At 41.1% G+C, this 13,595-nt stretch overlaps 1 protein-coding gene across 1 annotated transcript in view; it reads right to left on the reverse strand.

Moving 5' to 3' along the window:
* Window positions 1–6,035: 6,035 nt before the first annotated feature.
* The window catches only part of LOC145398663 (protein turtle homolog A-like), a 550,000-nt gene continuing 542,440 nt past the window's right edge, over window positions 6,036–13,595 (reverse strand). The window contains exons 17-18 of the mRNA XM_080271469.1: window positions 9,356–9,477; window positions 6,036–6,197 (exon numbers count right to left, since the gene is read on the reverse strand). Of these exons, the coding sequence (XP_080127595.1) occupies window positions 6,036–6,197; window positions 9,356–9,477 (284 nt within the window). The remainder of the gene's footprint in view (window positions 6,198–9,355; window positions 9,478–13,595) is intronic.

The raw sequence follows: 13,595 nt of genomic DNA on the forward strand, positions 1-13,595 counted from the left end.
CCAGTAATACGCAGGGGAGGGAAGAGGGGGGATCTGCGTACTACTGGGCATGCCTTCAGGCAAACTCCACTTCAAACCCCTGCCCAGGTCTACGCGTGCGTACTCCTGGGCACTTTTGTACTACTAAAGGATGCAGAGTCGTAGTATTGTATTATTCTGACAGAACTACGGGAAATAAGCGGCGAAAGGACGAATATCAACACCTTTATTTAAACTGCATGACCCAAAGATTGTGGAAGAAAGAAGGAAACGAGTCTCAGTCTGCTACTTGACTTTGTTTTAGGATACAAAATGATCACAAATATATTATCTGAAGAGTAATAAGTTTGACAAAAATAAATAATAGCAGACGTTAAGTTAGTTAAAATACGTTATAGGATATCAGAATATGAAGGATATAGCTAATGAAGATGTACTGGATGAATAGGCACAAGGAAAATAATCTCTTAATTATTAAAAATGTATTTTTAGAAAACACTGAAGAGAGATGGTGATGTAAGTTGAATGTATAAATTTCATCCTAGCTTAGACTCAAGAGAGGAAAAACGGTTTTTATTTTATAGTTTGCAGGCAGGGGTATTAAAATTATAGTTGTAATGCTTTCCTAAAAATTAAAATAGAACTAAGGAAAATAATTTTCGAAGAAAAAGAAGCGAAGAGCGAGAACTTATTGAGGGATAAAGTGAGACAACTAAATGGTATAGGTGATGGCAGTGAAAGAGCAGCAGTAGAAATGGGAAAAATGCTACAGTAGAAACACACAGTGAAGAACAGTCGACGGAGGCAGACAAATATTAGGAAAGGCCAAACGCTTCACAGACCCTGCAGAGTGACAGTGAGAGGAGGTGTGTAAGTGTGAGAGAATGGGAGGGAGCAAAGGAATCTGAGAGAATGGAAGGGAGAGAGACGTGAGTGGCGAGTGAGAGGGGAGAGAAAAGGAGGTGGTTGAAGTGTGAGAGAAAAGAGCAGAGAGACAGAGACAGCAGTGATGGAGGTGAGGGAAGGAGATAAGGGGGAAGCGGAAGAAGAGAAAGAGGGAGAAAAAAGGCAGTGGAGTGTGGAAGATGTGAGAAGGGAGAAGAGAAAGGAGTAAGAGAGGTAGGATTAAAGCGGAGAGAGAGAGAGAGAGAGAGAGAGAGAGAGAGAGAGAGGGGGTAATTAGAGATCCTGGAGTGGGGAGGGTGGCACAGAGGAGAGAGGTGGGTGTATATGACGAATAGAGTTCAAAAGCAAATACAGTAGTGTCAGGGTTAAGAAAGAGAGCTAGATGTGGGTGAGGGCTTGAAAGAGAGAAATGTAAATGAAGAGTTGTGGACTGAAGAGAGTAGTATAAAGAGAGGCTGGTGCATCTTTAGTATGGCACTTAGATATCTGATGACTAATTAAGGTAAGTACATAACTTTCTCATAATAATAATAATAATAATAATAATACAGTAGCAGTAGTAGTAGTGACAGTAGTAGTAATAGTAGTAGTAGTAGTAGTAGTCGTAATAATAATGGCTGTGGTACAAGTCACAACACCTCTCCTTACCACACACGGAATTACGTTTTACAACATAGTTACTTAATTTTACTCTAGATTTTCACACAGTATTCCTGCTTGTTGTATGAGGCGACCAAAAGGGTTGGTGGTGGGCTGGTGTCCTGCCCCGTAAAAAGAACTAACTAAACAAGCGATCAAATTGCCTCGGACCAGGACGGACCATACGTTGACGACCAAGGTACGGACAAAGGACATTCTAAGGATGGGAACGTGGAATGTGAGAGGAGTGAATGATAAAATGAAAGAGAGAGAGATTGTTCAGGTGCTTGAGGATGCAAGAGTGTATGTATGTGGACTGAATGAAACTAAGTGGTAAGGTGAAAGGGCGAGAGAATGAGAGTATGGTTTAGGAATATGTGCAGGAGTTAATGAGAATCAGAGGGCAAGAGAGGGAGTATGTCTGATGATAAGCAAGAAGTGGAGGAATGTAAGTGGGTAATGCGATGGAACAATGGGTGCAAGGATTGTATGGGTGAGGATGAAAGTAGGTATATAAGCTTGGGCAATTGTATGTGCGTATGCGCCGACAGAGGACCGAGTGGTAAGAGTGAAAGATGAGTTTTGGGCGAGTGTAGATGCACGTATGGATAAGTTTGAGAGGAGGGAGAGCGTGTTTTTGATTGCAGACATGAATGGAAAAGTTGGGAATGTACGGGTGGATGGAGTGGTTGGTCAGTACGGTGTGCCAACTGAAGTAGATGGGAATGGTAGTGCTTTGGTGGACATCTATGCTACTAAGGGGTTGGCAATAGCCAATACTTTCTCCCGGCATAAGATGATCCACAGGTATACATGGAGAGTCATGAAAAGGATGGACGGTGAACTTGTTGAACGAAATGCAGTGATAGATTAAGTGTGTGGATGAGCGAATGAGAAGACAAGTGTTGGATGCAAAAGTGTGGAGAGGGTGGAGAAATGGAATCTCGGACCATCACTTAGTGATGGTCAAGTTGAGGCTGCAAAGAAAATGGGTGAAGAGACGAAGTGGACGACAGGAGGAAACAGCTCTTGTGAAAAGAGTGGAGAAGTTGCAAGAGAGTGAGAAAATGGCAGTGTAACAACATAGTGGAAGAAAGATTGGGAAGGTATAAATTAGAGCAGAAGGAAGGGGTGGAAGAAGTATGCAAGATATTCAAGGAAGAGACAGGCACAGCATGCGAGGTGGTTTGTGGAGTGAGGAGGAGATGCAGGGGTGTGCAAGGGACTGCATGGTGGAATGATGAGGTGAAACGAGCTGTGGCCCAGAAGAAGGCATATAGTGACTGACTAGCAAGTATAGATACGGGAGAAGATGAAAGAAAGAAGAGAGAGGTATATGCAAACAGGGAAAGGGAAGTGAAGAGATTGGTAAAGGAGAGTAAGAAGAGAGTGGTTGAAGAGTTTGGGAGGAATCTGAGTGTAAAATGGAGGGAGAGAAAGAAATTGTTTTGGAAGGAGGTAAAGAAAGTAAGACAGTGTGAAATGGGACATAGCACGGGAGTGAAAGATAGGAATAATAGATTGTTGGTGGAGAAGAGAGAGAAAATGGGGAGATGGAAGGAGCACTTTGAGGATTTGTTGAATGTGGACATTAAGAGCAATGTGAGTATAAGTGGTTGGGGAATGGCTGGGAGAAGAAGAGGTGATAGGAGGGAGGAGGAGATCAGTAGGGTGGAAATAGTTGAAGCAATGAAGAAGATCAAGATGGGAAAGGTCCGAGGAATTGATGAAGTGTGTGGTGAAATGCTGAAGTATGGGGGTGAGATTGTTGTGGAGTAGATATGGAAGTTGTGTAGATTGGTTTGGGAAGAGGGAAGGGTTCCAGAGGACTGGAAATTAGGTATAATTGTTCATTTATACAAAGGAAAAAGGGAGAGAGAAGTATATGGTAACCATAGGGGTATTTGACTTCTTAGAGTGATTGGAAAAATATATGGTAGAATGCTTTTTGATAGGGTTAGGCATAAAACAGAGGAGCTAGTTGGAGAAGAACAAGGGGAATTTAGAAGGGAAAAGGGTGTGTAGATCAGATATTTGTTCTAAGATGTTTAGTGGAGAAGTATCTAGAGAAGGGAAGGAAGGTGTATGCTGCCTTCATGGACTTGGAGAAAGCTTATGACAGAATGGATAGGCAAGGTATGTGGAAGGTATTAAGAATATATGGAGTGGAGGGAAAATTATTGAGTCCTGTGAAGAGTATGTACGAAGGAGCTAGAGCTACGGTGCGAGTGGATGGTAAGCTGAATGAGTTCTTTGATCTCAATGTGGGACTGAAACAGGGATGTGTGATGTCTCCATGGCTGTTTAATATATTCATGGATGGGGTTGTAAAGGAGATGCAAGGTAGGGCAATGGATGCTGGGGTGGCTCTAATGAATGAGGGTGAGGTGTGGAAGAGTCCAGTGTTGCTGTTTGCTGATGATACAGTATTGCTGAATGAAGATGAATGGGAGTTGCAAAGTTTGGTGAATGAATTTGGGACAGTGTGTAAGAATCTGAAAGTAAATGTATACAAGAGTAAAGCTATGGTGTTTGAGTGGAATGAAGTCACAGAATACACAGTGAAGTTGGATTGTGAGGATATGGAGACTGTGAGTGCATTCAAGTACTTGGGTAGTGTGATGAGTAAGGATGGAAGTTTTGGGGATGAAGTGCTTGAAAGGGTACAACAGGGAAGGAAGGTTGTTCATTCACTGAAAGCGGTGATGAGAAATAGGGAGGTGAATATGGAAGTTAAGAAGTCACTGCATGATAATATTGTGATCCCTGCCCTGACGTACGGAAGCGAGGCGTGGACCTTGCTAGTGGGGAACAAGTCAAGAGTGTGAGCAGTGGAAATGACTTACCTGAAAGGAGCATGTGGGGTGACATGGTGGGACAGGATGACGAATGAAGAAGTAAAAGAACGTTGTGGGGTGGATGTGGATGTGATTCAGAAAATTTGGAGAAATACACTGAGGTGGCTTGGACATGTGAAGAGAATGGAGAGTGAAAGACTGACTAAGGGGGTGTATGTAGGTGAGGCGGAGGGAGGGAGAGGGAGGGGGAGACCGAGGATGAGATGGAGGGATGGAGTTGAGAGGTATATGAGGGAGGGGGGAGTGAGTTGGGGGGAGGGCAGTCAAACGGTGGATGACAGAGCAACTTGGAGGCGTTTTGTCTGTGGCCACCCTTTGAGGGATTAGAGTGTCGTACTATAGATAGATAGATTACATAACTTTTACGATGGTCCGGCCTTACACACGGAACTTTAGGTCTGCAGTTAGGTATAGTTGTATTTACATTTGGTCCTTGGAATCATAATTTTGCATGAAATGCCTGATTTGGTTCACCTGAAGTTAGCAGAGGCCACAGGAGTTTGTCTCACTTCACTTGGCTTTCTTCCTAGTTCACAATTACACTTGGCCGTCACAGGATTATATCTGACCGAACACTTGACTGTCATATGACTGTACACTTTACCGTCCCAAAACTCCATTTGACCTTACTTTAGACCGTCCCAAGATTCTGCCTGATCATACACTTGACAATCACAAAATTATATTTGTCCGTAATTCTGTACGTCAAAGGATTATATGTGACTGCACACTTGACCGTACCTGTATTATAGATGACTGTAGGCTGCGTCTAATCGTCACACCTTTAGCTTTGACAGTCACTCCATGACTTTGACCTGCACAAAAATACACGTTACGGCTTTACTCGTGACTGTCACAACATTATATTTGACCATCATAGAAAACAAAAAAGGCTTTCAATAAACACATCTAGTCACCACAGTCATATAAAAAAAGGCCTTCAATAAACACATGTAGTCGTCACCGTCATATATATTAAAAAAAAAAAAAAGGCCTTCAGGAAACACATATAGCCATCATAGCATTACATTTCACTGACACATAATTACCGTACATTTGAATATCTCAACATTGCATTTGATATGCACAGAATTCTTATGACCAACAATGAATACACATGATCGTCAGAGGATTATTTGGCTGTCAGACCATTATATCTGATCATCACAGAAATGCATATGACCACTGGGTCATTACATAATAATCTACGCAACATCACACACAACCGTCAGAGTATTACATTTAACCATCAGAGCATAACATTTGACGGCAGCGTAACAACACTGGGACAAAATGTTACACTGTCAGAACATTACAATTGATTGTCATAGCAATGCATTTCACCGCACATATAACCATCTAAGTATGACAATACAATCTCTGCAGCCTCACACACAATAGTCAAAGTATCACTTTTGACTGCAGTGCAACAGCACTGGAATAAAAGAAGATATATGTGACAACATTCCAAACAGATCTTTGTCCCCTTGAACCAGAGGACGTTATTCACACATCAGAGTTATCTCCAAATGATTTTAATCAACTTGGAAGAAGCTTTTCCTTGTGGAGCAGTTAGATACAGCTCACCTCAATCTCTTCAAAATGAGATGCCTTTCCAAACCTGAACATAATGGTTTAATTGCAGCAAAAATATTAAACAAAACTCTCATTGTTCAATCGCGTGCAGGTGATTTGTATTTTGTAGTACTTGTGGTTAGTAGACGTGGCTTGGGGCAGGTCGACCGAGTGGAGAGGCTGGATGTGGAGGCGAGGTACGTAGGTACCAGACCTCTGACTCGTGGGACTGTCGCCAACCTGCAGGAACATTATTACAGGCTAGTGTTAGTGCTAGGAAAAGGGTTACTTTACTAATATCTCCCTACAGTAGCTATAAACTGCTACTTTAACCCACATACCCACTGCATACTGATTATCTAAATATCAAGACACCAATCCATTCCAAAAACCAACACCTTAAAACAAAATTACAAGCTGGCGTTAGCACTCGTAATGGGTTAATGTATTTATGCACCCACTACAATATGTATGAGCAGCTACAATGCCACAAAATCACTTACCCAACAGAGTAGCCAAATACTGAGATAACAAACCACTCTATAAATCAACATTTTTAAGGAAATATAGTTAGGGAGGTGTTAGTGGGTTAGGACGTCACAGGAGGATGGGTTACCATTATGCCAAGCCACAATAAAAGTCAGTACTTTTGAAATGACATAACTAGGGTGATGTTAGTGGGTTATAGTGTCAAAAGACGACAGGTTATTATAATGGTAGATAATTCCATCAGATACAACCCACGATACTAAATACAGAACACTTAGTTACTAAATATTAATCAAAAGGTTAGGTACTTTCGTTAATGGCTCATCCAGCTTGAAACCAACCCCATTTTTCCCTCCCTTTTTTCCTTTCTGATGGCTCTGTAACTATTTTTTCTGTTGATAAAGTAAAACGCTTCATCCAGACTTTCTCCTTCAGTTCCACCTTAGACGATTCTTGTGTTGTTCCTCCATCACTCCCCCCCCCCCCCCGCTTCCTCTTGCCTGACATTAAAATTACTTCAACTGATGTATTTTCTGTCATCACTGGCCTGAGTGCTAACAAGGCATATGGGCCTGATCTGATCCCTTCTGTTGATCTCAACAACTGTGTTTCTGTGCTTAGGCCATGCCTAGGTAAACTCTTTCGCCTTTGTCTATCAACTTGTACCTTTCCTTCCTGCTGGAACTTTGCTTTCATTTAGCCTGTCTCAAAGAAGGGTGACCACTCCTAGCTTTCTAACTATCCCCCCAATTGCTTTAACATCCTATATTTAAAAAAAAATTGAGTGTTCTTAACAAAAACAATTTGAAGCACCTCTTCTATCATAACCTACTCTCAGACTGTCAGTATGGGTTCCTTCAGGGACGATCTTTAATGGGGTCTTTAAAAGCCCACGTTGCCTAGCAGCAAAGCTGGGATCCTCTGGCTCAATGGTATCATGCGCACGTTGGGAGCGCGAGTTTCTGAGTTCAGATCCCGGCCAGACCAGTGATTTATTTGTTAAGTCTCATTTCGGTTATGACAGCTCCACTAGCAGTTTTCTCAAATATCTTTCAAGCTTCTGGTCATCCTCCTTTCGGGTAAAGCTTTGCCATTGCATCTGGCACCTCAAAGGCTTTCGATCGAGTCTGGCATAAGTCTTTAATTTCCAAACTTCCCTCTTAAGGTTTCTATCTATCAATATGCACCTTCATCTCTACCTTCCTTTCTGGTCGTTCTATACTTGCTGTTGTTGACAGCCATCATTCTTCTCATAGAGCTATCAATACTGGTATTCCTCAGGGCTCTGTCCTATCAACAACGCTCTTCTTTTTGTTCATCAGTGACCTAAGTTGTACATCTAACCCTATCCATTCATACGCTGATAACTTCACTCTTCACCTTTCCATTCGCTTCCCGCAGCGTTCATCTCAACAGCTACTGTCACAAACAAGGGATGAGGCTATGGCACACGTAATGTCTGACTTAGCTCATATCTCTGGTTGCGGTAAAAGTAGTCTTGTTTTTAATGCATCAAAAAAACAAATTTTTACATCTTTCAACTAGACAAAAACACCGCAGGGGTATCCTCTAATTTGTAACAATATCCAACTCAATCCTGCACCATCTTTAAAAATATCTGGGGTTTCATTCTCGCGGGATTTGTCTTGGAATGATCCTAGTTACCTCTTCTAAAATCTGCTTCCGATAGATTAGGTGTGCCAAGCCGACTGCATGCCTTCTTTTCCCCTGCAGTTTTTTTGTTTTAACTTTATTCGCGGGTTTTATTCGCCCACTATATATGTATATATATATATATATATATATATATATATATATATATATATATAGATATATATATATATATATATATATATATATATATATATATTGTTATGAAGGGGGATTTGCCAGTTAGGTAGTCTCGTACCTTCGAGACGTTTCTGGTACCATAAGTTTCGGTACGAGTCCTCAGAGTTGCCAGTTTGCCTGGTGTTTGTAAGCATAGTTATTTCGTAAGGTATGCATTAATTTTTATGCTCCTTTTCTCTATAATGTTTTATTTAAGTGATTGCTTGTTAAATTATGTAATTTAAGTTCGTATGGTAAATGATTTAGAGTGTTATGTAATGTAGGAAAACTCTAGCATGTTTTAATGTCTCGTAGTTGGTAACTGTTGTTGCAAGGGGCTGAGGCAAGACAGTGTGTCCTAGAATCTTGGAGAAGTGGACGTTTCTGGAACAATGCAAGCTTATATAAGGATGGGGAAGAGCTTAGTTAGTCAGTCAGTTTGAAGTTTGCAGTCGGGTTTCAGGTCAGTTTGTGTGAAATGTAGTGCAATGTCAGTGTCAGTGAAGGTTGTATATTATTGGTACTTGTGAAAACAGTGGCAAACAGTGATGGGTTATTGAAGTTTGTATATCACTGGAAGTTGAGAAAACAGTGAAGTGTTGAGCATTAAATGTAATAACAGTTAGTAAAGTGTGTATAGCTCCAGTGCTTGTGAGAACAGTGAAGTTGGAAAGAATTAAGTGAAATTATTTGGAAAATAAAGACAGTGAACTTTAAGAAGCCAGTGTTTATTTTCGCCTCAGCTGATCTTGTGTACTGCACACCTAAAGGCTGACCATAAGACGAACAACTCACTGGGCAACGTCCTTCCTATACTGTACTACTGCTGTTGGAGCTTGTGGCAGTGTGGGGGTGGGGACGTAACTATATATATACTTTATATATATATATATATATATATATATATATATATAGAGAGAGAGAGAGAGAGAGAGAGAGAGAGAGAGAGAGAGAGAGCTGCTGTGGACCCACATGAACATAAAATCTAGGGGTTGCCGGAGTTCTATTTGTATTTGTAAATATTGCCAAAATTTATAAGCCAGGCCAATATATATAAAGCACAATTTCAGTGGACCCACCTGAGCAGTAATGTCTAGGGGCTGGAGAGGTAGGTCCAGAGTGTCTGGGATGTTGCTGGTGTCTGCTTCATCGCCATGGTCAAGCCTGTCCAGAGACGCCTGGGTAGAGGGTGGCGGAGGTGCTGTAGAAGGAGGAAAGGATAATAACGTTACCACTCTCAGGCACATGACTCAGTAGCCTCTGAACGAAACTTATTAGTTTTAGATATAATAGTATAGTAGAGTTTTCCCGATCATGGGAGGACTACTGATAACTGTATTTACTGTTTCTGGCTTCTAAAGCACATTCTCAAGTGCATAATATCGCATGGTGTTAGCTGAAAGAATATTCTAGAGTTATGCTGGCCACTGGAAAGGTAATGATAACAGAATTCCCTCTTTTAGGTTCGTATGACTATAATATCGTCTGTCGGTACCTGTAACAGATGGTGGAGTCAACAGTCAGTTCCATTTCACAATGGTCAAGGCACAGGGCCATGAGACTTGGCTATCAGGCTCTGTAAGGTGTCAATTTTTCTGTATGATGATTTTTATACTTCTTTCTTCTTCCAAACATATTATTTACTTTCGAAATCTCTCTCTTAACGTGAGAGGGTTAGAGGGAATGTTAATCTCTTCTGTATGGTAGTGGGCGTATATTCATTAAATAATACCAGCTGTTGAGACTGATGGTTATCATTAGCTCAAGGGAGACCTCATTAACCCTGGAGTACTGAAGTTGGGTATAATATATCCGACGCCTATGACGTCATTCGAGTTACGCAGTGATCCCACCAGGCCAGAGTGCTGGGACCCTCAGTACCCTCAGGGTTCCCCGAATGCTCAAGGATGTAGGTCATGTCGCACTGCTGCTTGACTGGGAATTGTCCATAGTGATGGGTTTGGGTATAGTGTACCCGAGTTTAATGATAACCGACCAGTGACATACTTGGGCATATTATACGTGGGTTTGGTGCTAATAATCCCCTTGGAGCAGAGCCAGAAGTGTTTGGAAGGGTTTCGGGAAGTTTGGGGTAATTTGGCGGAGTGTGTGTTTTTTTTTTTAAATGAATTATTTCCAAAAATTTGGTGACAATTTTACAGTGCTGGACGTTTTTGTCTAAATTTCCCTAAAATACCTCATTTGTAGTAATTAAGAGTTATTAACAGTTTAGGTAATATTTAAGATGCCTTAAATTTAGTGTGTAAGTGATGATTTAGTAAATTTGCATATGTACTATTATTTTATAATTTTCTAAACTCGGGTATAATATATCCATGTTTAGTGCTTTTGTTACAAAAATCAAAGTTTAGTAGTCCAAGGTTAAGCAATAGTAATAGTAGTAGTAGAGTAGTTGTGTAGTAGTAGTATAGGTGGTTGTGGTGGTAGTAGTAGTGGCGGTGGTGGCATTAGCAGTGGTGGGGGTGGTAGTAGTATTATCGGTGGTGGTGGTGGTGGTGGTGGTGGTGGTAGTAGTAGTAGTAGTAGTAGTAGTAGCATTAGTAGTAACTACAGCAACAGCAATGGAACAACCTTTGTCTGTCTAGACTACCAGACCCATCAACCTGAGGCAAGCAATCGCCCTGCAGGGCCATCCCATGAAATGAACCAAAGTTCCCTTGCAGTGGACAGAGCCTTGATTTGGTTTTTGGATGGAGGACGCATTTGCGTCTGTCCACCTAGTTAATAGGGGCACCAAAAGAGGCTCCACATCACCTAATTTTTTTTTTTATATAGTTACCACCTAGGTTGGTACGTGGTTTCCTGGTTACTGGACACGATTAGTCTTGTCATGCGGTGTATAGTCACCTTAGGAAGAAGTAGGTGGCACTACTTAAGTGAGTGGATGATGATCAACACCACCTAGACCTACAGCCCACGAGAGAAGTAAAGGAATCAACAGCAATGGACTGTCATATGCCTCTATGACAAATGAAGTACACACACACACACACACACACACACACACACAGTTTCCCCGATTGGTGTCCTCACACGTCTCCAGCACGAGTCTCCAGGGAAACTGACAAACAAAATGCTACCCAAGTACCGGCCTGTCGACCCGACGAGTCTATCAAATCCAATTCTTCCTTCTCCAAATCATATTCTGATTGGGACGGAAGAGGAAACAAAATTAGAGTGTGCTTGTTTTCTTGCGTGTCTGCATGTTTCAGCAAGCACGCATGCCCTCCAGCTAAGCAACGATTCTATTGCTCTCAGGAGGCGCTTCTCAAGGTGGAAGGGTGATATATACATCTACTATAAACCCCTTCAGTACATATTCTAATAAAATCATTTAAAAAAGGAAAACAAATCATATGCCATCGGACTAAAGAGCCCTCAAAAATGATACTGATCATTTCACTGCAAGTTCCTCCATTACGTGAATGAAAGAAATCTGGCGAAGCAAATCCATAGCATGAAAGATGTTAAACTACAAAGAGGAATAAACGAACACTGTGGCAGAAAATATTGTAATTCCATTAACCTTTACCCTATGTGGCAGAAGACAGAAGAAAGCAAAGTTCAGCTCATTCATATTAATTATGAGATTTTCATCCTCTTGTAGCTCAAATCCAGTAGATCATGGTCAGGATAAGACAGTACCACTTAAGATAATTTCTTTAGCACATTTGCGTGACCAACATCATTCTCGTGTTAATCTCTTGTTACAATTCAACTTATAAGATGGAGAAAGTCAATTTTATGCCTGATTCAAGTGAACAGTTTAGACACCCCCGAACCAGGGACTCATCAACCACCTGAAGTAAAGTTCTTTTTAACAACGCTGTCCTTGGCCTTATGACTTTCATATCAACCTGACCTAGCATCGAACAGTATCCTGGCTAGAAAATAAAAAGGAAGTTTTAGGTCAATGCTTTTAATAGTATAGCCTAAAAAGACAAACAGAATGACATACAAGGAGACGGTTAGACACGCAATCAGCAGTAAATAATGAACGGAATCCCCTTGTGGCTACACAAGAGGTAAAAACAACTTCACATTAAACGAAAGGGTTAATGATACAGCATGAAGGGATATTTCCGTCGACTTCGAGTACTTTCTTGCACTTCTTTCTTAGCAATATATTTTGCATATTTCAGTTTATTTTTCTGATATGCTATTGCATCACTTATACTGACATATACTGCAAAAATAGCATTCATGTATATATTAATGTGTACATACAGAAATGAACTGGTTGGAAAAAGGTGGCGGCAGAAAGCCTTCTTGGACGACAAGAATTTGAGTCTTGGTGTTGGGATCAAGATGGAATGTTCAGCTCATCTCACAGTTTCTTCTGGATCAAACTCGATACCTGGTACTTTATGAGATAACCAGAAGGTGCTAAACTGTAAATCATTGTTAGTACGCAGCACTCTCCGACTGGTGCAACGACGCCTTTTTTATTCTATTCCTACCCAGTACTTATAACAACGGACGTAATATGGCATGGAAAATACCTTCTACAGTGGGATCATTCTTATATCAGGGAGTGTGGAGAGCCGTCCAAACCTAAATAAAGTGCGCTTTGTGAGCGCGTGACGGGCGAACAAGCGTTTGTGCATATGCTTATCATCGTAATTTTATCTTGGTGTAAACTTTCAACATTTCTGGTGAGGAAGTTGATCAATAACGATAGAATAATTGAGCTATGATATTTACTTTCTCACATGCTCTCTCTGGATGTGCATATAACGAGGCGCCGTAGCATCTATCGCACTTGTAATGCTCAGTTCTCTGCTCCCGACGTGCTGTGTCAACGTGCTGCATCAGGAAATGCTTAGCTACTGATGGAATGATAAAATCCAGAATAGGAGCAATTACGCTTGCTGATTTCACACCCTAAACACAGAAAAAACATCCAGGTAAAATTATGAGTGTAATATCCGATATTTAATTGTTAAAATCCATGCAAGAAAATAGTGTTACAACAGGAAATCTTTTTTAATTCGATTTCGTAGTGGAGCTTGTCAACTGCGGCCCTCAGTACATTACCTTGGAAAGCTGAGATTCCAAGGTTTTTTTTTGTTCTCATGAGTGAATATATAGTTAAAAACAAAATTCATTCAATGTACCAACTACCTGCTGAAAGAATCTCCTCCTATCTCACATCGTAGAAAACGTGTTAGCTTCTGAAAACCACTGATCTTGGGCCATGTCATGTAGGGCCAGGCTGGGTCATGTCGGGCCGCTTATTTCTCGGCTGAACATAGAGTATGCATTGCTTGCTAGCTTCGCTGGCTCATAGCCAGCCAG

Source organism: Coenobita brevimanus, chromosome 46, assembly GCF_032717465.1.
Source record: "Coenobita brevimanus isolate Jiangsu-jjx chromosome 46, ASM3271746v2, whole genome shotgun sequence".
NCBI classification, from domain to species: domain Eukaryota; kingdom Metazoa; phylum Arthropoda; class Malacostraca; order Decapoda; family Coenobitidae; genus Coenobita; species Coenobita brevimanus.